Genomic DNA, 22309 nt, shown 5'->3' on the forward strand with positions numbered 1-22309 from the left:
ATGATTTTGGTAGCATAGTGTTTGAATCACATTTCAAGCCGAATAAGACATCTTTTTTGTTTTTAAGGTATAACCATCTAACTTGCTGCCTTTTGTTTTCATTATATTCATGTTTTTATGGTTCTTCATTTCCCCAGGATGAATTTCATCCTTTCATCGAAGCACTTCTGCCCCACGTCCGAGCCTTCGCCTACACGTGGTTCAACCTACAGGCCCGAAAACGAAAATACTTCAAAAAGCATGAAAAACGTATGTCGAAAGAAGAAGAGAGAGCCGTGAAGGATGAATTGCTAAGTGAAAAACCAGAGGTCAAGCAGAAGTGGGCGTCTCGACTTCTGGCAAAGTTACGCAAAGACATCCGTCCCGAGTACCGAGAGGATTTTGTTCTTACAGTTACAGGGAAAAAACCTCCGTGTTGTGTCCTTTCCAACCCAGACCAGAAAGGCAAGATGCGAAGAATTGACTGCCTCCGCCAGGCAGATAAAGTCTGGAGGTTGGACCTTGTCATGGTGATTTTGTTTAAAGGTATCCCGCTGGAAAGTACTGATGGTGAGCGCCTTGTAAAGTCCCCACAGTGCTCTAATCCAGGGCTCTGTGTCCAACCCCATCATATAGGGGTTTCTGTTAAGGAACTCGATTTATATTTGGCATACTTTGTGCATGCAGCAGGTAAGTGCAATGGTGAGAACTCCTTCCACTTTCTTGTGTGTTTTTCTTTCCCGATGGCCTTGGTATATGCTGCATCATTCCAGAACTCCCCATGTTGCAGGCCATGTACAGAAAGCCAGCGTGGTTTCAAAGATAAACCAAAGTCAGAATGGCCCAAAGCCCCGTGTCTGAGCTGCCACCTTCATTCAGGTGGAAGAGCATGCCTTTGAGAGAATTCTCACTAAGTACAGTTCTATTGGTAAGTAGGGTTTGCAGCGGTGTCGGTGATCAGACGTGATATGTTTAAATCACATTTTTTTTGATGATGGCTGAGAGAAGTCTCATGGAAACCTTTGTAATAAAGAGGGTATTTTAACGGACAAGTGATCTAGTTAAGAAGCATTTTGTTTGGTATGGAGGCAATATTTTTAGTTGCTTTTCTGCTGGAAGAGTTTTTAACCCATTGGGGCCTCTTGCACTCCTTGCCAGTTAAGAAGTTTGAGGTAAGATTACTATCGAATTACTGATCATTTATGAAGGAAGATTAATCAAATTAATCTACAGATTTAGCAGCTTTGTAGTTAGGAATTCTTACCGTTGTCTCAGATAGCTAAGGGAAACGAACCAACCAACTCTGTAACTGATGGAAAAGTTAATACCAAAAGTAACCAATTTGTATGGCACTTGAACATTGGGAAATTGCTGTTGGTAATTGATGAAGTGAGTTGCTTTATTATAAAATTTTCAATTTTTTTTTTCAAGGTGTGTTGATTTGTACGTGGTTCAGGATTTAGAGTAGCGTTCAGGATAAAACTGTTGAGGACTGGATAAAATAATGCACTTTTATTTTGTTCCTTTCTTCTTGTTTTAGACAAAAGACTCATTGTGTTATGTGAAAACTCGGGTCTTGTGTAACTTGTTGACTTTTTATACGTACATATCAGTCTTCCTAGATTACCTTCATGGCAGTTACTTGAGCCAGATGGAAGAAAGAAGGTTGTGGGCTCCTCCCAGTAGATTGTTTGGGGGCTTATATGTTTAGGTATTTTTTCCACAAAGGAGAGAGATGTCAAATCCATGCTGCACTGTTTTTCAAAACATTTTAGTTATTTTTTGGAGAAGTCAGCTGGTAGCCTATTTTATTTTTCTCGATATGTGATTTAGAAGGAGAACTTTCGTTGTTTATCTGCCCTTACAATAGAAACTGGAGAAATTACTTTGCAAACGTGTCACATCATCATTTGCATTCTGTTGGCAGGGGATAAGTATTTTAGAGGATGTGATCGATCTGTTAAGTATTTCAGATATTTGGGTTTTTGAAAATGTATACATGATTATAAGAATTGCCTGTTGCTTTAGCTCTGGCCAGCAAAAATGAAAGGCAGCACCTGTCACATGACGTCTAAACAGGAACAAGAAGCCCTTCCTTAACCTCCTTTTTAATCCCATTGTTAATTTTTTTCTCTACTGAAAAAAAAGTTAAAATATTTCCTAATCTATTTGCATATGGTAGTTTGGCAAGGTGTGGAAAAAAGTATGAGTATTACGAGTGTTTTCAAGGAGTACTCTTTGAGATTTTGTGTTTATCTTTTAGATACTTAAAAAATATAATTGATGAATTACAATGAATACTTTACCAACATAGAAACTCGAGGGAGCCAGCAGGTGCCACAGATGGTGATGTGTGCTTCCTCAGGAGATCGCATCAGACTGAAACAGCTGTGGCGTTTTCATCGGCATAAGCAGTATCCATTCTCAGTTTTTGACTTAAACATTTTCTTTAGATTTAAGGAAATACAACTTTTCCAGCTGTTCTGATTACATGTTTCTCTTTTGTTGTTGGTTTGTTATTATGCTATTATGCTATTGTTTGGAATCCTTGAGCTGACGCCGTGGTGGTTGTTGTTGTTGTTGTTGTAATACCCGGAAGGTTTAGGTTGGTAAAATGACATTTAGAGGGTTGTGTAGGAGAGTTAGTATCCTTATTGCTTATGAAAGATTTATGGACAGCAACATGGATCAGACTACCTTTCGGTTTGGTTTTCCTGACGTAGCCCAGAAGCCCTTGTAGTGGCTGAATACCAGCCAAGTGTTTGGCCACTGGTTTTCACAGGACCGAAATAATGGCTACTTCTCTGTGGGTGCAACAGGAAGACTGTAAAAGAAAATAGTAAAGGCCTTTTTCTGAAAATATTGCACATTTGATTTAAGAGATTTGGAGACCCGTTATTTGTGGAAAGGAAGCTGCCAATATAAATAAGAGGTGCATTGGTCAACTCACATACAACTGATTTGACAAGCATCTGTTATAATACTGAAGATTTGTAAACACTAAACAATGTTTTTACCTCCTTAAAAGTTTTGAGAACTTGCCAGTATTGGCAGGAGGCAGAGACTCTGAAACGTGCTTCAAGATACACGCCAAAACATTGTGGCCTTTTTACCTATAATGTGTTTTTTCTCTCTTTCCTTTAAAAGGTATTTTTTTCTTCCAAAATGCCCTTTCTCCCCAGTACATGGCCACAGAAATTTAGATCTTCTCTTCCTTCTAAAAATATGTACAATGATTTTTGTTTCATGCATAGCCCTTTTCTTTGGTAGGAAGTTGAAACCTTAGAATGTGTATGTAAATACTGGAAGCAAATGCAGACTTAATCATTATTTTTTAAAAGCAGAGGTGTTTTATGCTGAGACTTACTGGGATGTTAAAATATAATACATAAACCACGTTTCAGATTTTTTCTCTAAATCCAGTGGTATTAGAATGGTGTGATTTTTGTGGCTGATAAATAGTAACAGATACAATAAAATCAAAGTGATTCCATAAGCCTGAGAACTTCATCTTGTTAAAAGTATAAAAGAACAAAACCACGTTGTGCCCTTAATTTGGTCTCCGTTTGGTCTTCCCATGTGTCCTGTGACAACTTGGAGATATTACGGTATTATGGCAAATGGTTTTCTTTGTGGCTGTGTAACAGTAAAGCTAATTTATGGCCAGTCTTTACCAGATGATCTGTATCAGAATCTACAATATACCCAGCACGTGGCAAGGTCACAATTTAAGTTGTTAAGGTCATAACCTTAGCCACCAGGCATTTGACCTTTTAGATAAAGTTAACCTTTGTTCATTAGTAGGCACTCAACCGAGAACTTTCTGGAGAGTTTTTTTTTTTTTTTTTTAACTGCTTCTGTATAACTTCTGGTAATGTAATCAGATTCCAGAAAGATTTGTAGTTGAGGTACTTAAATTTTGTAAGAGGTTAAATTTTTTAAGGACTCATTTCTTGGGTAGAGGTAGGTTGATGGATTTAGGGCAGAGGACGACAGTATCACAATTTCTCTTTGATAGTTATTATTTGCTGTATAAAGACTAAAACTAAAAACTTTAAAAACTAAAATTAAACTAATGAATTTATATTAAATTCAGCTCATTTTCAAGTGGCATTAAGCCCAAAGCTTACTCACAGTGCGCTCCCTTCACTTTTTGCAGATGAGGAATTTTCTAAGATTGGAGGTTTTTTAGATGTCTTAAAATTCACTTTGAAAGACTGATAAGTGACCAAAATTTGTTAAGTAATTGGTGAAATCGTTAAGTAACCAGTGACAAAGCACGTTGCTGTTGCCCTAATGGCAATATGAGCACTTGCTAATTTTAAAGGAGAAAAGTGAACACTTTTCCATAGTAATCTTTTTTTTTTTTTTTTTTTTTTTTGCAGTTTTTGCCTGGGGCTGGGTTTGAACCCGCCACCTCCAGTATGGTATATGTGGCCAGTGCTCTACTCCTTTGAGCCACAGGTGCCACCCTCCGTAGTAATCTTTTAGTACAGTAGTTTTGGATTGTTTCCACGATACCCCCTCATGACCTTTTTTGAATTTTGCTTGGACAAGGAATAGCAAAAGTCCCAACAGCTGAAGGAACTATCTTGGAAGCTTGGTACCTGTCCGGTAAACCTGTGTAGCAGTGTAACTGATGGCCATATTACCTGTACCATATTGTTTACTTAATTATGCTGTTGTGAATGCTCATTTTAAGTTACTAGATTACTGCCAGTTTTGCTCTGATCTGCTCCATATTATTTTCTCTCAACCAAAAGAGAGCTGCTCCTATTCAGGTGCATTTTCGTTTTATTTTGGCTGTGTGATTGCCATTCCTTCATATAGTAATAGAGTGAGCCGTGCTATGCAGATAGACCAGATGGTCATGTTGACAGATTGAGAATTCACTTCCCACTGCTTCAGAGCAGGTGTAAGATTAGGAGTGTCTGTGTATGAGTGTGTCTGCTTCGTGTGCGTGTGGGCACACCCAGGCGTCGAGCACAGTGCTGTTTGAGTAATGGGAATGGTTTCTTTCTTAAAAAGCTACTATTTTAAAATGCAGTGTAACTACGTCTATAAGGTTATCAGTATACATAGAATAATTATTGTAAAGTTTTAAAAATGAATCATGTTAGATCGTTACAGTTTATAATTTGATGCCAAATTAATGATGATGATTTCTTAATTTTTAGGTCACTTACCACATCGGTTCTCAGCAGTAAAACTAATGCAGATCTAAAATACATTTGATGTGCAGGGGTATGTGTGTGCGTGTTTATGCTTAAGTCTAGGACTATATGTGATACGATTGAACTTCTACAGTACTTTTTTTATTTTTTTTGCAGTTTTTTGCCGGGGCTGGGTTTGAACCCGCCACCTCCGACATATGGGGCCGGCGCCCTACTCCTTTGAGCCACAGGCGCCGCCCACTTCTACAGTACTTTAATGAACTCCCTTATAGAAAGTTATTCAGTTAGCTCCTGTGATTTATAATAATTAAATGTGTTTGGAAAAATAAGGAGTGAGACCCATATGCAGTGATACTTAAAATTAAGAGAGTAAGTACCACCTTATCTCACATTCTAACTCTCACCTTAAACTAAGATCAGGGTAGATTTTTATGGCTGATTGATCTCCTGTAAATTACTGGTACTCCCATATGCATAGATTTTTGGAAATTTTCATCTTTTAATTCTTCAAATGAAATACACTAGCAGTCAATACATGTGAGGTAAATATGGCTTTCATATCCTTGAGTGTTTTCTGTGTAACTTGAGGATAGTAACAATATCCTTTATCTGCATGTAGTAACAAAATCCTTTCTGTAGAATGTAGTGAAAAGGATGGATGTTGACAAGGCAGAGAGTGTCTAGAAATAGGGAGACACAGTTGTCGTGGAGTGAAGATTGGAGGGGGAGTCCGTTCGTTCATGGCTAAGAGGTTGAGTATGTTGGTAGGAAGATTTCCCAGCCCTGCTGGCGAGGATCAGCCTGGTCTCCCTTCCCACCCAGTGATGAATAGCATTAATTTAAACCTATTTAGGGCTAGTGTGGGAGAAACCACAGCCTTTGTTGTGGTCACTGCTGTACACAGTAGGACTGGGCGTTTCACTTGGTTAAGGCCTCAAGCTGCTTGCAGAGGATGCAGAACAGCCTGTCGGCTTTTTAAATCTTGCACAGAAGCAGCAACAATTCTAATTGCTCACAAATGTCAATATAGATTATTGAAGACAATTTTGAGAATTAGAAGAGAAGAAAAAGCATAAAATACAGATTGAGTTCAGTGACTGTACTAAATACTGCTTTATTACTGTTTCAGCAATTATTTCCCCATGGTTATTTGGGGGTTAGAACATGCTTTTGTATGAAGCAAGTTCTATATATTTGTATTTATATAAACTGTAAATTCTTGGAGGGTGGGTAGGGGAAGGAAGAAATCCGGTGGAGGAAGAAGGGAATGAACGAACTGGCGTGCTTTGTTAGGAGAAACGTACAACTGTGAACTTACCCATGGAGATGCTCTAAACATGTTTTGGTTTAAGTAATGACTATAAAGGGATCTTGGGTAGTAAGATACCAAGTGGAGATTTTATAACCTGTCCTTTCATAATTTTTTGCATAAGTTGTTTCAAATTAAGATACGTCTTGGGGCTTGGGAAGTTTCTGCTGAAGTTTTTAGGGAAAAAAGGGTTCACAAAAATTCTTTGTAGAATTAGGAGTCCACTAGACACTGTGCCACGGAATAGATAGGGAAAGGGCTGCCGGGATGTTTCTTATGCTACTGTTTTGCTTTTTACTCAAAGTACCGTCAACTTTTGGCTCTTTCTACTAAGACAAGTCTGAGATTCACATTACTGATCCAAACTTTGTAGTCCTTGAACCTAACAGAATGCTGTAGCTCCCGCTTAGACAAAAATTAACTTTTTTTCCCCTAAGTTTCCCCCAAATATTAGAAAGCAATTTCTCATGTTTTGTCACGACAATTCTACAGTGTAAAAGTGTATTTTATCTCAATGGAATTAGTCTCAATGTTCTAGTTAAATAAACATGGCTTCTGAGGTGAAGAATGTAAGCTCAATAAACAAAAAATTGTAGCAATTCTGTAGCAGAAGGCATTTTTACTGTTCTGTTTGTAAAACAATCTAAATTAGTTAAAAGAAGTTTATTTGTCTTACATATTTTGGCTAATCATGGTCTTCTTTCACACGTACCTTGGTGCTAACTCAAACCCAGAATTGATAAGGGTAGATTGAGGTGGGCGACACCCTGTGTATTTGTGCGAGAACTTCAAACTTGCTTCATGTCTTTCAGATACTTTCTGAGTGGTAGATATTTTGGCTCTAGATCAATTGGAAGTAGACAAAAGGAGATGGAAGGAAGGAAGAGAAATAACTTTCACTGAGTGTCTGTTCTGCAGCAAGATTGCAATATATTGTGGCTGGCCCGGCCTCCTCTCCTTCCTTCCTCTCCACTATTCACAGCAGTGTTACGAGTCAGTCAGTCCTGCGCTGTTCATTTGAAGTCCTGACCAGCCTTGCTGTTTGTGCAGATTCAAACCCGGGTCTTTGATTCCACATCCATTTTCTGTCCTTCCTTACATCTTATTTTCTAGAGTTGGATGTTACTGAAAGGGCATCACATACCTACCTTGAATTAAAGGGGAAATAAAAAGCCAAAATGCAAACCCTTCCCATGGAGATATTTTGCTGTTGAGCGCAGGTCTTAGCCACAGAACGAGGCCGTGTTTAGCATTAGGAAAGAGAGAAATGGTCGTAGCCTGTCAGGGCTGGGGTCAAAACGCTGGAATGACTGGTTCTTTCTTACTTTTCAGATGTTGATGGTTAGTGAGCAGATGCATCAAGGCATAGGTCTAAGATGGTTTTTTTTTTTTTTTTTTTAGTAAGATAAAGTTAGGTTAATTGGTTCTAGATGCTTTGGGAAGCCTTTTGAGTATTCAAGTGAGCATTATTTTGAAAATATAATTTGTAGGAATTAATAATTTACTATGCAGACATGTTTTCCTATGCACAAGAAATGTGTGTTTCTAACTTTCTATAATAATTAGCTATTAAAATTTAAAATTTTCTCTCCTCTGTAAAGATGTTTTGGTTATGGCTTTGTATATAGGCTGCAAATTTTAGATTGCACACTATTTTAAATTGCACATGAACTTTATGGCCACCCTGTATAATTATTTTAAAAGAAAGCAAAAATAATGTTTGGGAAAAATTGGAATTTTGTTAGTTTAGTATTTTTTATAGTTTAGTGTTTTTAAGATACTTAAACCAGAGAGCAAAACAAATCGAAAATGGGGACATGTTTCATCTTAATGAACTTAAAGGACTGAGCCTTATTTTTTTCTCTTTAAACTTAGACAAAATTAGTTCTTAATGACTTCAGTACAAAAACTCTGTCTCAGTCAACACAATTTTTATCCTTGTGTAATACGTAGAACAGTGATCAACAAATATAGAACTCATGCCCTGTTAATTCGTAATATACATATTAATAAATTCTTCTCAGGTTTATTTTAAAATAAGCTGCCAAACCAGACTGACAGTGAGTGAAACAGAAATACAACTTTCTTTTTAAGAAATATCAATGACTCTCAGGTTTAATAATAGGGTGATAGAGTATCAGTTGTGCTTGAAAACTGAGGCATGTGAATAAAAGTGATTAGATTGGAAACAAAAGAGGATTAGAATTAAAAAAACAGAACTCGCACCCCATTGTGTGCTGGGCCTGGTTCCGTAGATGCCTCTTCCATTTTTTTTTTTTTTTATTGTTGGGCATTCATTGAGGGTACAATAAGCCAGGTTGCCTCTTCCATTTTATGCTTCTGGTTAAGTATTTATAGTGTCCTACATAACCTGTGAGTTTGCAGACAGACCATATCTGGAGTATATACATTTATATAAAAAATGTAATGGCTGTTTTAGAAATGTCCTATGGGTTAAAAAAGTGAGGTGAAATTCAAACATGTAAAAAAGGAATTCTGTACTATTTCAAAATTTGTGTGAATGTCTGTGTAGCATTTGGCATTGTCAGGCTGTTGTCTTTGTTGATTTTATTTCCTTTGGTAATTTTGCCAGCCGGTGATTGGGTAGTATATGGCGTTCATGCCGTTGGAGAAGAGGTGTTCGTGGTGAATCATACAGCTTGATCTAAGTGGTAATTTTTAGTAGGGAAAGGTACTGTCAGAGGGTAAGAGGAACCACTGTGTTAACGATATCAGTTTTCAAAATTGGAGACATTACTTAATGTCAGAAATCCAGAACCGTCCCTTCTGTGTTGATGTGTAGCTTGCCTCTTTCCCTTCCCATGTTGGAAGCATTTACAGTTCTGTGTAATTTAGTCTTTTTTTTTTTTTGCGGTTTTTGGCTGGGGCTGGGTTTGAACCCACCACCTCTGGCATATGGGGCTGGCGCCCTTATCCTTTGAGCCACAGGCGCCGCCCTGTGTAATTTAGTCTTAAAGGGATTATTTAATTTTAAGCTCCCACATAAAATGAATGTTATACATACAGGATCCTATCATTGTCACTTTCAAATATTTCATTGCCTTTCAAAGGAACTGACACGGCACGTCCGTAGGTTGACAAATTCCCATCAACTTTTGTGAAAATGTTGGCTACAGAAGGAGTAAAAGTCAAAGGAGGGCCATGGGCAGATGGATTTCAGTGTTGAGATGACATCGAGCTCTTCTTTGTGGCATTTTTTAACATTCCAAATGAAAGAGGGATGGGGCTGCTTAAAGAGCTTGCTATAGAATGAGTAATGAAGAGACCGTGTTTCTGCGCTTTAACATCTGTACCAAACGATTCAACAGAGTTGTGCGGGCTCTGATACGATAGCAGATCCGTAACGGAAAATTATAAATTCCTTTTATGCTGAATGCAATTCTCAAATAATATAGGAAAAACATTGGTCGAAAACTGTACCTAAGAATATATTATCAAGTAATTGGGAGTTAACGTTAAGTGGGTCACCAGCGTTTGAGGGGAAGCAAGGATTCCAGATAAGAATTTGGCACAAGCTTATTTGCATAAGAAATGTTTGCATCTTTGTATGACTAAGATGAGATTTTTGCATGGATGCATATCTTATAAAAATGGGTATGTTACTCAAGTTTCTGATGGATTCATTTAGTTGGCTTTCCTTTCCCCTCTTCTTTTAAACGGTAGAGGTCCTCTTTTGGAGAGTAGTTTCAAGTGACTTCTGAGAATGAAGTCTTTGTAGCGATGCTGTTCAACAGCCTAACTATTGTGCATTTCTGTTGGGGAAAGATAGTCATTGCAATACTTTTATTGTATGGCCTCTTAATACATGACAAAGACTTTTATTAAGAATTCGTTTTTTCAAACCTACTTTTAGACGTCTCTCCCTCACCATGGCCAACCAAGAATTAAAGTCCTTTAAAAAAGATTTAAGTGGGGGTGGTGCCTGTGGCTCAGTGAGCAGGGCACTGGCCCCTTACACTGAAGGTGGCGGGTTCAAACCCGGCCCCGGCTAACCTGCAACAAAAAAATAGCTGGGCTTTGTGGCGGGTGCCTGTGGTCCCAGCTACTCAGGAGGCGGAGGCAAGAGAATCGCCTAAGCCCAGGAGCTGGAGGTTGCTGTGAGCTGTGACGCTACAGCACTCCACCCAGGGCGATGAAGTGAGACTTTGTCTCTAAAAAAAAAGATCTATGTGTACTTTTATTATTTTTTAACTTACTATATACAAAAGTATTATTTTTAAAAAAAGATTTTAGAAGTCATGAATTTCAGAGTTTCTGTAAAATGAAGTGGGAATAAAAATTAACAAAAAAGTGCTATCTCATCGGGCCCAGGATGTACATATAGTTAGTTCTTTGGAGAATGGGAGTATTGCACTCTGAAATGTTAGGGTTGAAGAAGTAATTGTTCTAAAGATATTTGCCCCTAGTCTCAGAAAAGATGACAAAAATGCAAAAGGATAAATGTAATCCTTTGTACTTTTACCACCTACATTTTTCAACTACAGTGACTCTGATTTCTCTAGAAAGGTCAGAGGTTTCAGACAGAAAGCTTTGTAATTCTTCAAAGAAAGACGTTCTCAGTTTTTTTGTATTAAGACCGATTATGCATAGCTTTTCAATTTATTTGCAATTGAATCTTGGAGGTGCTGGGGTGAGGTGGGCATGATGAACAAGGGGGACCGTGTTGTGAGATAGCAGAAGTGGAGGAAAACAGATCGGAGAGGGTCATAAAGTCACATTTCTGGCTCTTTCCTGCCAAGTCACTGAGTTTAAAAATGAGAACAGAGTTGTTTTACCAGTTCACTCTGCTCTGTAACAGAGCTTTCTCTTACAAACGCTTCAAACACTTTGGGCAATTCAAGGAGTTTTCTAAGGATTGGCATTCTGGGATTTTCTAAATTGTAGGTATGTCTTTATTTGTGTTTACATGGATTGCTTTTTTTTTTTGTTTGTTTGTTTTTTTTTGAGACAGAGTGGCCCTCGGTAGAGTGCTGTGCTGTCACAGCTCACAGCAACCTCAAACTCTTGGGCTTAAGAGATTCTCGTGCCTCAGGCTCCCAGGGAGCTGGGACTACAGGCACCCGCCGCAACACCCGGGTATTTTTTAGAGACGAGGTCTTCTTCTAGCTGAGGCTGGTCTCGAACTTGTGAGCTCAGGCAGTCTGCCTGCCTCGGCCTCCCAAGTGCTGGTATTATAGGCATGAGCCACCTTGACTAGCCAGATTTCTTGTTTTTTATATATTTTTTTCCTTTCTAATTTTTCCAGAATTTGGAGAATTTTTCATGTTGTGTGGTGGAGGCTCTGTGAGTAGAGGATATAGGTGACTTTTGTTGTGAGATACTCCTGTTATTCAGGAAACAGGGTCAGCAGGCATTAGTGGCAACTGACTAGAGGTTGTACCACTCACCAATAGTAAGTGGCAAAGCCTCGCTCAAGCCAAATCTCTCAGACCCCAGACTTGTGCTCGTAAAACTACAGTGTTTAAATTATCTTTTCTCACCAGACGAGGCGGCTCACACCTGGGAGACCAACGTGGGTGGATTGCTTGAGCTCAGGAGTTAGCCAGGCATTGTGGTGGGCACCTGTAGTCCCAGCTACTTGGGCAGCTGAGGCAAGAGAATCACATAAGCTGAAGAATTTGAGGTTGCTGTGAGCTGTCACGCCATGGCATTCTACCGAGGGTGACAAAGTGAGACTCGGTCTCAAAAAAAAAAAAAAAAAAATTAATCTTTTCTCATACATTTTTTTAGTTCTGCATATAAGCCTTAAATTTTAGCTGCAGAGGAGGCTCTTCTAGCTGGTTTTATGCAGATGAGGAAACAGGTTGTAAACTTGTTCAAGGTCACATATGTGGTGAGGCTTACTAACTAGGTCAGACTTTCCTGTGGCCTGTTTTTAATTTCTAAGATGTTCCCTAGTACATTAATATTAGACTCTTAAGCTCTGCTTCTGAATTTGTGGATGGGGCAAACTATTGTTTCTCTGAAATTTAAAAAGTAGTGAGAGCTTTTTCTCTCTTGGTATTAGATTGAGTTGCTGCCTTGGGGGAGACTGAGAGGCCCAGAGCCTTCATTGTTACAGTTGAGGAAACTAAGTCTGTGCATCCCATGAGCTATAAAAGATGAGAAATTCTTCTGTGTGAACAGGACAGTGGTTGTAGCCTGTCACCACTTGCATCTGGTGGATGCTCTTTGGTTGGCACTGGAATAGATCTACTTTCTTCACCGTTATTGACAGATTTTACCATGTGATTGGCAGGTCAGATCAGCAAATGTTTTCGAGCACCTGCTACCTCGCAGGCACCATGCTAGGTTCCAAAGATAACAAACGTGAAGGAAATACCATCAGAACAGTTGATACTATCTTAGAAGTAATTTTCTCAGAAATTAAGATTTTAAACCTTTCGATGTCTTAAAATTAGGGTCCTTCCAAGTAAGAGCCTGCATGAAGTTTTAAATATTTGTAGAACCAGTTGTTTATAGTGGTGTATGTTGAAGAATTCTCTGATTTGACTCTTATTTCTATTAAGTGTTACACTTTCTCTTTTCATTTATTAGCGATATCTGTGTGATTGTGAAGAAAATCCAGACACAGAACAGAGTACAGGTGCTTTCTATTATTTAACAGCTCACCACCATGGCATGTTTTCGCTAAAGAAAGCTGGGGGTGCACAGAAAGGTTCTCTTTCTCTTTTTTAAGAACACCCTTCCAGTAATGCTGAAGTATATAAAACAAATAGCGTTATAGGAAAAGCAGCAAGAGAAAAAGGGAGTGGAAAACAGAAATGAAGGAAGGCATTGGAGAGCAGGCTGCAGTGTATTCACTTGGCAGCTGGTAGCTGTGTCTATAGCACAGCCAAGTCCCAGTAGCGTAGCCACCTAAATTCCCTATTTTGCTCCTTCTTGGGAAAAAAGTTAGCAATCTTGAGACTTTTACACTGAAGCAGATTTTAAGTTGCCAGAGGTCTCAAGCTGCTTTGCCTTTTTTCTTCCCCTTGAAAGAAAATAGATTCATTGTAAGTTCAAACAGTGCATGCAGGAGCCCCGTGTGTCTGAGTGTGGGTGTGTTAGTGTAACTGGGAACGTGTGCATAATGGTGATTAGAAGGAGGAGAACTTTTGCATGTTGATAAATGATATAACAAAAACAACAAAATTAGTGGTCTAAATAGTATATATTGGATTTTTTTTTTTTTTTAAAGAGACAGAGTCTCACTTTGTTGCCCTCAGTAGAGTGCTGTGGTGTCACAGCTCACAGTAACCTCCAACTCCTGGGCTTAGGGGATTCTCTTGCCTCAGCCTTCTGAGTAGCTGGGACCACAGGCTATATTGGATTTTTTTTTTTTTTTGGTTCTCTGTGTTGTCTGCTTGTTGTTTAACCTCAAAGTGAAATCTGTTTCTCTAGCCATTAATATGTGTGCTTTTCTTTGGATACAGTACAGGACAAATGATTTGTTCTATCATTACTTTCCAAAAGCAGAAAACGTGTGTGTAACATTTTAAGCAAAGGCATAGGATTGTCACAGAAACTCATTGGAACACTGTAAAGAAAAATGGCTGGGGATTAGTCACAGTGACATCATGAAACTCGGAACAGGTGTCTCCAGCAGTCGGAGAAGGGGAGCCCAGTTGGTGTAGTTTGGGGATGTTAGCTGTTCAGTCTCTCCACAGAAAGAGAAAACCAGGTGGCTGTCATATCAAATAAGCCATTTGTATGCAAATATCAGGATTTACCTGATGATTTTAACAATATCTGATGTTTTTTTTTGAAGTACCTTATTTCCAAATAATGAAAGTATTAAAAGTCTGAAAAATCTTTGTTTTGCTACTGATGTTTAGAGTCACAGCATTCCTCTTTTCTCCTCCCCCATCTTATTTTCTTATTTTGAACAGTATTTTCACAATTATCCCCCTTACTCTGTTTTTCTTTACCCTCCTTTTTTTTTTTTATGTATCATGAATGAAACTGGACACATAATGATAGGTAGCCTTCATTGATGCTATATATTTTTAAATACATATTTTCAGTTAGAATGGTGAATCTGTCATCAAAATCCTTTTTTTTTATTTTTTAATCCGTTATTTAGAAGGAATATATTTTTATTCTCTTTCTCCAACATCTGGAAAAAAGGATTACAGGTCTTTAAATTTGAAATTGATCCCTAACTGTGTATTCCTACCAGGGTGATATTTCAATAAACTAGTCTAAGGCATCAACCTCGAAGCTTCAATCTTTAAACTTTTGGAGGTAGGAACTGAAGTCGGAGAGGGGGGTTTCAAGACTTTACAGAATGTAGGGTTGTGAAATGACTCCTGGCATCTGGCAAGGCACCTTTAACAACATTGTGTTATTACATGTTCTTATTTGTAATCAAGATAATAGATACAATATTTATTTGTTAAAAAATTCAGATAAATGTGGGGGTACAAATATGAGGGTACATATTAATTCAGACTAATATGAGGGTACTCATATCAGGTCACAGTGTTTGGTTGGGTAGGTGAGGTCCTTGTTGTTGTGACCCCCCGAGGAGGTGTGCCATGCACCTTTAGGTTGTGCCCAATAGGTGGGAGCTCTCCTGGACACAATATTTAATTTTTTTTTTTTTTTGGCAGTTTTTGGCCCAGGCTGGTTTGAACCCGCCACCTCCAGCATATGGGGCTAGAGCCCTATCTGTTGAGCCACAGGTGCTGCCCCAGGGACACGATATTTAAATAAGAGAAAGCATATTTAGATAAATGTGGTCTGATTAAAGTGGATAAATTACCTTTCTGTGGTGAGTTAACCAGTGACATAACTAACCTTGCAACTAGAAAGAGCCTATACAAAGACATAAATGGGAATTTGGGCGCGTGGACCATCCAGAGCCACCTGTCCTCCTGCACGGTCCTTTACATCTCTGCCCACCTTTTCTGTTGTAGGTATATGCATGTATATTTTTGTTCTTCTCCTGTATTATTCCTTTTATTTGGACATCCTCACCCACCTTGACTTGGACAGTGAGACTTATTTTAACTCTTCAAGGCTCAGCTATCACCTCATTTCCTCAAGGAGGCTTTCCCTTCACCCTATGTTGGCCTGAGGACTCCTTCCCAGGGCTCTCCGAGCGTCCATTAGCGCTGTGTTACTACTCACCATTAGCATTTCCTGTATCATAATAATGCTTTCTGTCTACGTGTGTGTTCCAGACAGGGCAGTCATTCATTCTGATCGGTGACTGAGTTGCGCTCATTTCCATGAACCTGAACCCTACCGGACACGGAGGACCTGGCTCTTACTCTGTACTCTGTCTCTGTTGAGCTGCTGACTAGCTGGTAAATCTGGATAGAATGAAACCAGAACTTGAGGAGCTTATAACGTGAATTTAAAAGCTGGGCAACATGGGCAGCGCCTGTGGCTCAAAGGAGTAGGGCACTGGCCCCATATGTTGGAGGTGGCAGGTTCAAACCCAGCCCCAGCCAAAAATAAAACTGCAAAAAAAAATAAATAAATAAATAAAAGCTGGGTAACATGTCAGGTAGTTTTTGGTTCTTCATCTTAGCACTGAATTTAAGCCTGATTTTTTTTCCCCCCAGCATGATACTCTCTTTTCACCCTATCATGTTAACCCAGAGCTGTTTCTTCACTGAACCTAAAGTTGCATATTAACGTAAAGGAGTTGTTGACATGTGAATAATTATAATTCTGAAAATAAAGGTTTGATGGTGTTAGACTCATTTATTGAAATCATTCCGTCTATTTGTTTTTCGTTTTAAGACCCTGGTCCTGACTTTTACATGAATTTTTTTGCCTATAACAGATGATTTGAGGTGGTGCCAGTAGCTCAGTGGGTAGGTGCTGGCCACATACACCCAGGGTGGTGGGTTCGAACCCAGCCCGGGCCAGCTAAACGACAATGACAACAACAACAGCAACAACATAGCTGGGTGCTGTGGTCCCACCTACTTGGGAGGCTGAGGCAAGAGAATTGCTTAAGCCCAAGAGTTTGAGGTTGCTGTGAGCTGTGATGCCACAGCACCCTACCCAGGGTGACATAGTGAGACTCTGTCAAAAAAAAAAAAGATGATTTGAGGGCGATAGAGTTCTATAGCCATTGTTCCAGTGTATCTGTGAGGAACTCATTCTTTATACAAGCAATTATTTATCAAGTATCTACTATGTGCTAGATACTCTGCTGGGAGGGGAAGTAAAAGATTTCAGTTTCATGCTGTTGCATGTTTAAAGAACTTAATTTTGATTAAAAATGGAGCCCTTCGGGCGGCGCCTGTGGCTCAAGGAGTAGGGCGCTGGTCCCATATGCCGGAGATGGCGGGTTCAAACCCAGCCTTGGCCAAAAAAAAAAAACCAAAAAAAAAAAAAAAAAATGGAGCCCTTCTCTTCAGAATGGACACTCACATTTTTTGTGGGTTTTGAAGCACATACAGTCCTTCCCTGCAGGGAAAGGGCCTGTCAATCATGTGTTTATCTCTAATGAAGGTTTGTGAATACACCCATTTGACGGGGTGTATTTTGATATGGGAGAGGCCACACAGGCTGTAGCACCAGGAAAGTTAAAGATGAGAATTAAGGTGTTGGACCCACTTATATATGGTGAACTCATAAGTTTCCCTGTCTACACAATGCTTTACTCTCATTAAAACTGTTAGGGCAATTTCATTAGACCAAAATGCACCAGCATATGTAAATCTTCTTTGTTTAATTGGAGACCTATTGATTGTAGGTAACATAAGCCTCTCTAAGGGAAACAGAATCCAAATGGAGATAAGAGTTTCTTCCCCCCAACACATACAGCATTCATGATTTCATGTCTCTAGGCATGTTCATTATCAAAACCATTCCACTGCAGACATTCTCATAAAGTGTTTCTGTCTGGCCTGTTTTCATATCTAAAAGCTCCTACTGGTTTTCAGCAAAAGATAATGGAAGCATTTTGACTATATATACATATTTTTTTAACTAAAACCTTAAAAATAGTGAAAAGCAAAAACATTTAAAGTCATATGAAAATTAGTTTAAAGAGACTGAGAATAATCCTTTTTTGTGCTTTCACAGACTGCCCAATTCTGATAATCTTTTCTCCTTTTTTTTCTTCAGTCTTCCTTGGAATGCAATATTCTGGTCATCTTCTTTGGTGAGCAATCACCAAAAATATTATAGGGGGGAATGAGAAGCATAATGGATATTTTAAAACATTTTAATTGGATCTCAAAGCTGCAGAGAGGACAATGTACCAGATTGTACATTATAAAGTTGTGTAAGGAAGGGGATTTTCCTACTGTGTTTGCTAGGATTGAGTCCCCTTATTAAGGCTGTTTAATAACAGGGAACCACCTGCATTTTATTTTGTTAGGCGTTGTGTTGCTGGTTAAACACATCTCACATCTCAAGTTGTGAGAATATTGGAAAGATCTTGATTGGAAGAGAGTAATTTTATAATGCTTATCAGTGAAATTCTAACTCATTTAATTATTACTTTAGTCTGATTATATTTTTATGTCTTAGAGAAGATGATCACCTTCATTCTGGCAGAGATGGTGAATAGACATTGCTATTTTCATTTCTCTACTTAGCACATCTAGGGAGCGTTTTGAAGTAGAAGACCTTTTTAAAGAATACTTTATGCACCTGCAGTAATGGATGTGATGAAATTCTGACCAGGCTTGTGCTGAAATAGGAGACTCCCTAATTCAGACAAATTCATCAGTGACTGCTACATACCATTCATGGTCAGTTTAAAAAAATATATTTTTCATAGACGATATTGAGGCTGGGTACGGTGGCTCACGCCTGTACCCTTAGCACTGTGGGAGTCCGAGGCAGATGGATTGCTTGAGTTCATGAGTTCGAGACCAGCCTGAGCAACGAGTGAGACCCCGTCTATACTAAAAATAGTGAGGCAAGAGAATCACTTCAGCCCAAGAGTTTGAGGTTGCTGTGAGCTATGATGCCACAGCACTCTACCAAGAGTGACAAAATGAGACTGTCTCAGAAAAAAAAGATATTGAATACTGTTACTGGAGGGAAGCTTTGAACTAATCTACTATCTGTCTTGTCACAACCACAAAAATCCTACCTTGCTGACTTCTACATATGTATATATATGATAACATAAGATATTTACAGTGTATATATTACATATACAGAGGGTGCCAAAAAATGCATACACTTTTTTCTTTTCTTCTTTTTGAGATAGGGTCTTAACTGTTGTTCAGGCTGGTCTTGAACTTCTGAACTCAAGCAATCCACCCACCTCAGCCTCCCAGAGTCCTAGGATTACAGGTGTGAGCCACCATGCCTGGCCCCAGTATACACATTTTAATTTAAAAAAGCTATGTTAAAATTGTAATAAGTCATATTTGACTTTGGCAATTACAAGAGATCCAAGATACTATATACAATATAACAGTGTTATAAGTATATATCGAATATTAACATCTCAGTGTACTTTTTGCTTTCTTAAAATGTGTATACACTTTGACACCCTCTGTATATATAATACAGTACCTTAGTATGTATACACACACACATAAACATACACACAAATATAGTAGAACCTCTGTATCAGAGCTGTCATTGTTCAAGGTCTGACAATTAAGGTCACAAACTTACCATTGTGGGCTTACATTGGCAGCACTGTACAAACAACTTGGTAAGGTTTCATAACCTTGGTATATCAGTGTCTCACAGCTGTGTTTGTGTCAGTGTGTGGCAGTGTCTTGCTGAATGGGGTTCATTATCATTATTGAATGTTTTTCAACAATACTGTATGATGACAGCTCTGATGGTCATTCCAGAGAGAGTCCAAAATTGCTCTGAGAGATGGACTAGGCCCTGGGGTCATTGCATAGCTTCCCAAGGGGCGTACTTTGAAGGTGACCATACAATACTCAGCAATGAAGTTTGTAGCACTTTTTCTAGGATGAGTTTGTGAACTTGTCAGACTACATGTGTACTAAACATACTATTTAGTTTTGCTTATTTTAAGTTTTATAAAAAGTGATTTATATATAACACATGCACACATACTTCTGAGAATTGCCTTTTCACGTGACATCACATTTATAATGGTGCATGTACTGTAATTTATTGCTGTTTTTTTGTTTATACTATTCTATAAAGTGATGGAATCGATGGGGTGTTTCTAGATTCTTGCTATTGACAAGTGCTATTAACTCATAACATGTTTTCCAGAGCATGTATGTAAGAGTTTCTTTAGGGTATCTGCCTAGAAGTAGAATGATTGAATCATAGGGCATGTAAATGTTAAGTTTTTTTAAGAAAAAATAGTATTTGTCTCAATGAATAGTGCTACTTGCTTAGACTTTGTGCAGAAAATTCTGTTGATCTGTATTCTCTCCAACATTCACCACTGCCATATTTTAACTTTTTGTTTGATTGATAATGAGCTCAAACATCTTTTTGTATGTATGTGAGCTACTTTCTTTCCTCTTCAAAAACATGAGAAATGAATGTTTTTATCATTTATTAACTTTTTTCTTTTATTGCTTTTCCCCCCATATTGGTTTGTAGAAGTTCTTCATAAATCCTACATTCTAATGCATTGCTAGTTATATGTTTGCAAATACCTTTTCATAGTTTATGGCTTGTATATTTTTTTCAGGTTATCTTTGAGGAGCAACAATTCTTAATTTCAATGGAATAAAATTTATTAGTTTTTTATTTCATAGTGGGTTTTTTAGTCTTGTTGAAGATACCCTTATTTAAGTTTAGAAATATATGGTATTGTCTGTACATCTTTTAAATGTTTATTGTACATTTCTGTTTGTGGTCCATCTGGAATTTATTTTGTGTATGGTGTGAGGTAGGGATCATTTTTTTTTTCTGTATGAATGAACAGTCTTCATTACATCATAGTTTCTGTATTCCCCAAAGGATTTTCCATGACACCTCCATAATTTATTAAGTTTTTATATTTGTGTGGGTCTATTTTTGGATTCTTTATTCCCCTTGATAAATTTGTCTAAACTACATCGATGCCACTTTATTTCATTTACCGAATTAGCAAATTTTGATATCTGATAAAGCAAATCCTCACACCTCTTCTTTTAAGAAGTGTTTATTAGTCATTTCTGACGTTTCAGTATTCCGTACATGTTACAGGATTATTTTGTCAAATTTCATGAAAACTCCTGCTGAGACGTTGTCTAAAAATGTATTGAATCTACAGATGAAGGAAACAGCTTTTGTACCATCAAATCTTACTATTTATGAACGTGGAATGTTGTTCCATGTATTTAGATCTTCGATTTGACTGCATTGGATTGTTTTTCACCTCAACATTTTTGTGAAGCTGCTTTTGTAAATCGTATCTTTTAAAGTTACATTTCTAACTCTTTGTTTCTAGCATGGACTACAGCTAATTTTTATATGGTGATCTTACATCCAACTATGTTCACATAGTTTTAGCCACTAATTTGTGAAGTCTTTTGGGTTTATTGTCATATTAAATGCAAAAGTGACATTTTTATTTCTAATATTCTGATACTATGCTTTTATTTTCATTACCCTTCTCACTGTACTAGCTAAGACAAGCGTCCTCAAACTTTTTAAACAGGGGGCCAGTTCACTGTCCCTCAGACCGTTGGAGGGCCGGACTATAGTTTAAAAAAGAAAACTATGCACACTGCATATATCTTATTTTGAAGTAAAAAACAAAACGGGAACAAATACAATTCACACAGCTTCATGCGGCCTACGGGCCACAGTTTGAGGACGCCTAATCTAAGACCTCCCATTCTGTTTTGAATTAATCTGTGATAATGGGCATCCTTGCCTTTTTTTTCTTGGTTTCCTATTTGTTTTTCATCTATGAATGGATCTGAATTAATACTTTAATAGTTAAATATTACTCTTGCTGAGGACATTGTACTCAGAAAAAGGAGAAGACCTTACCTAGTTTTGTTAGTTTTTCCCCTTTATTATGTTATGATTTTTTATCTGTTACCAATAATTAAAACTTCAAATTCTCCTGGCAGTTATGACAAGTGATATCGTAAATGTGAATAAATAGGTAAATGGTGTTTTTAAGAATGTATTGATCTCAGCTTTCAAAACCAGAGGCTCATTTGTATGCGCTGATTTTCAGTATTTCAATGAAGAGAAGTACCATATTTTTTACTAACTTGAGATTACTTGATTCTCTGTTGTGCGGATCAGCCTCTTTAAGTTTTGGTCTGAACTAGAGAACCCTGAAGTCGCACTTTTCACAGTTTAAAAAGGCTGCTCTGGATGGGTTTACTTTTTTCCCTTTTCCTCATGCAATTTTTGTTAAGACTTGAATGGATTACTCCTAATCTTGTGAGCAGACTGCAGGAAGACAACTATTAAAAGTAGAAAGCTATTAAACAGTCAGGGGTTTATTATGCTTCAGTGTTTTGTTTAAGTCTGTTCTTAATTGGTTGATTAATGTACGAGAAGTCCCTTTCCCCCCCTCCATCTCTACAGATGGCAAATGGTAGGTCCCAACTGTCATTGTTCGCAATAAAGGTTATGGTTCAAAGTCAAAGATTCAGAGGTACCACCGTAATCAATCATAGGAACTTGTCTCAGAGTGCCCAGCCAGGCAAAAGTTAGGCAGAGTAGTAATATTTACCCCAAAGCCCTTAGGAGCATTTTTTTCGGTGTATTCTTGATTTTATTCAGAAGAGATGATTTAATAATTGAAACAATCTCTCAGTTTAGTTTCACGTATTTAAATAAATATGAAAAATAATGGTAAACAAATTTTCTGTTTATCGAGTTTATCAAATATTGCTGGAATACACAGTTGGAAAATGGGGGAAATACAGAAAGTCGAATTTGTAACATATTGAGAAACAGTTTCAAG

At 38.0% G+C, this 22309-nt stretch overlaps 1 protein-coding gene across 6 annotated transcripts in view; it reads left to right on the plus strand.

Moving 5' to 3' along the window:
* The window catches only part of NFIA (nuclear factor I A), a 406685-nt gene that overhangs the window by 6136 nt on the left and 378240 nt on the right, over nucleotides 1-22309 (plus strand). For all 6 annotated transcript variants that reach the window (XM_053576702.1, XM_053576703.1, XM_053576704.1 and 3 more), the window contains exon 2: nucleotides 138-669. In XM_053576702.1, coding sequence (XP_053432677.1) covers nucleotides 138-669 — 532 coding nt within the window. The remainder of the gene's footprint in view (nucleotides 1-137; nucleotides 670-22309) is intronic.

Source organism: Nycticebus coucang, chromosome 22 (genome assembly GCF_027406575.1).
Source record: "Nycticebus coucang isolate mNycCou1 chromosome 22, mNycCou1.pri, whole genome shotgun sequence".
NCBI classification, from domain to species: domain Eukaryota; kingdom Metazoa; phylum Chordata; class Mammalia; order Primates; family Lorisidae; genus Nycticebus; species Nycticebus coucang.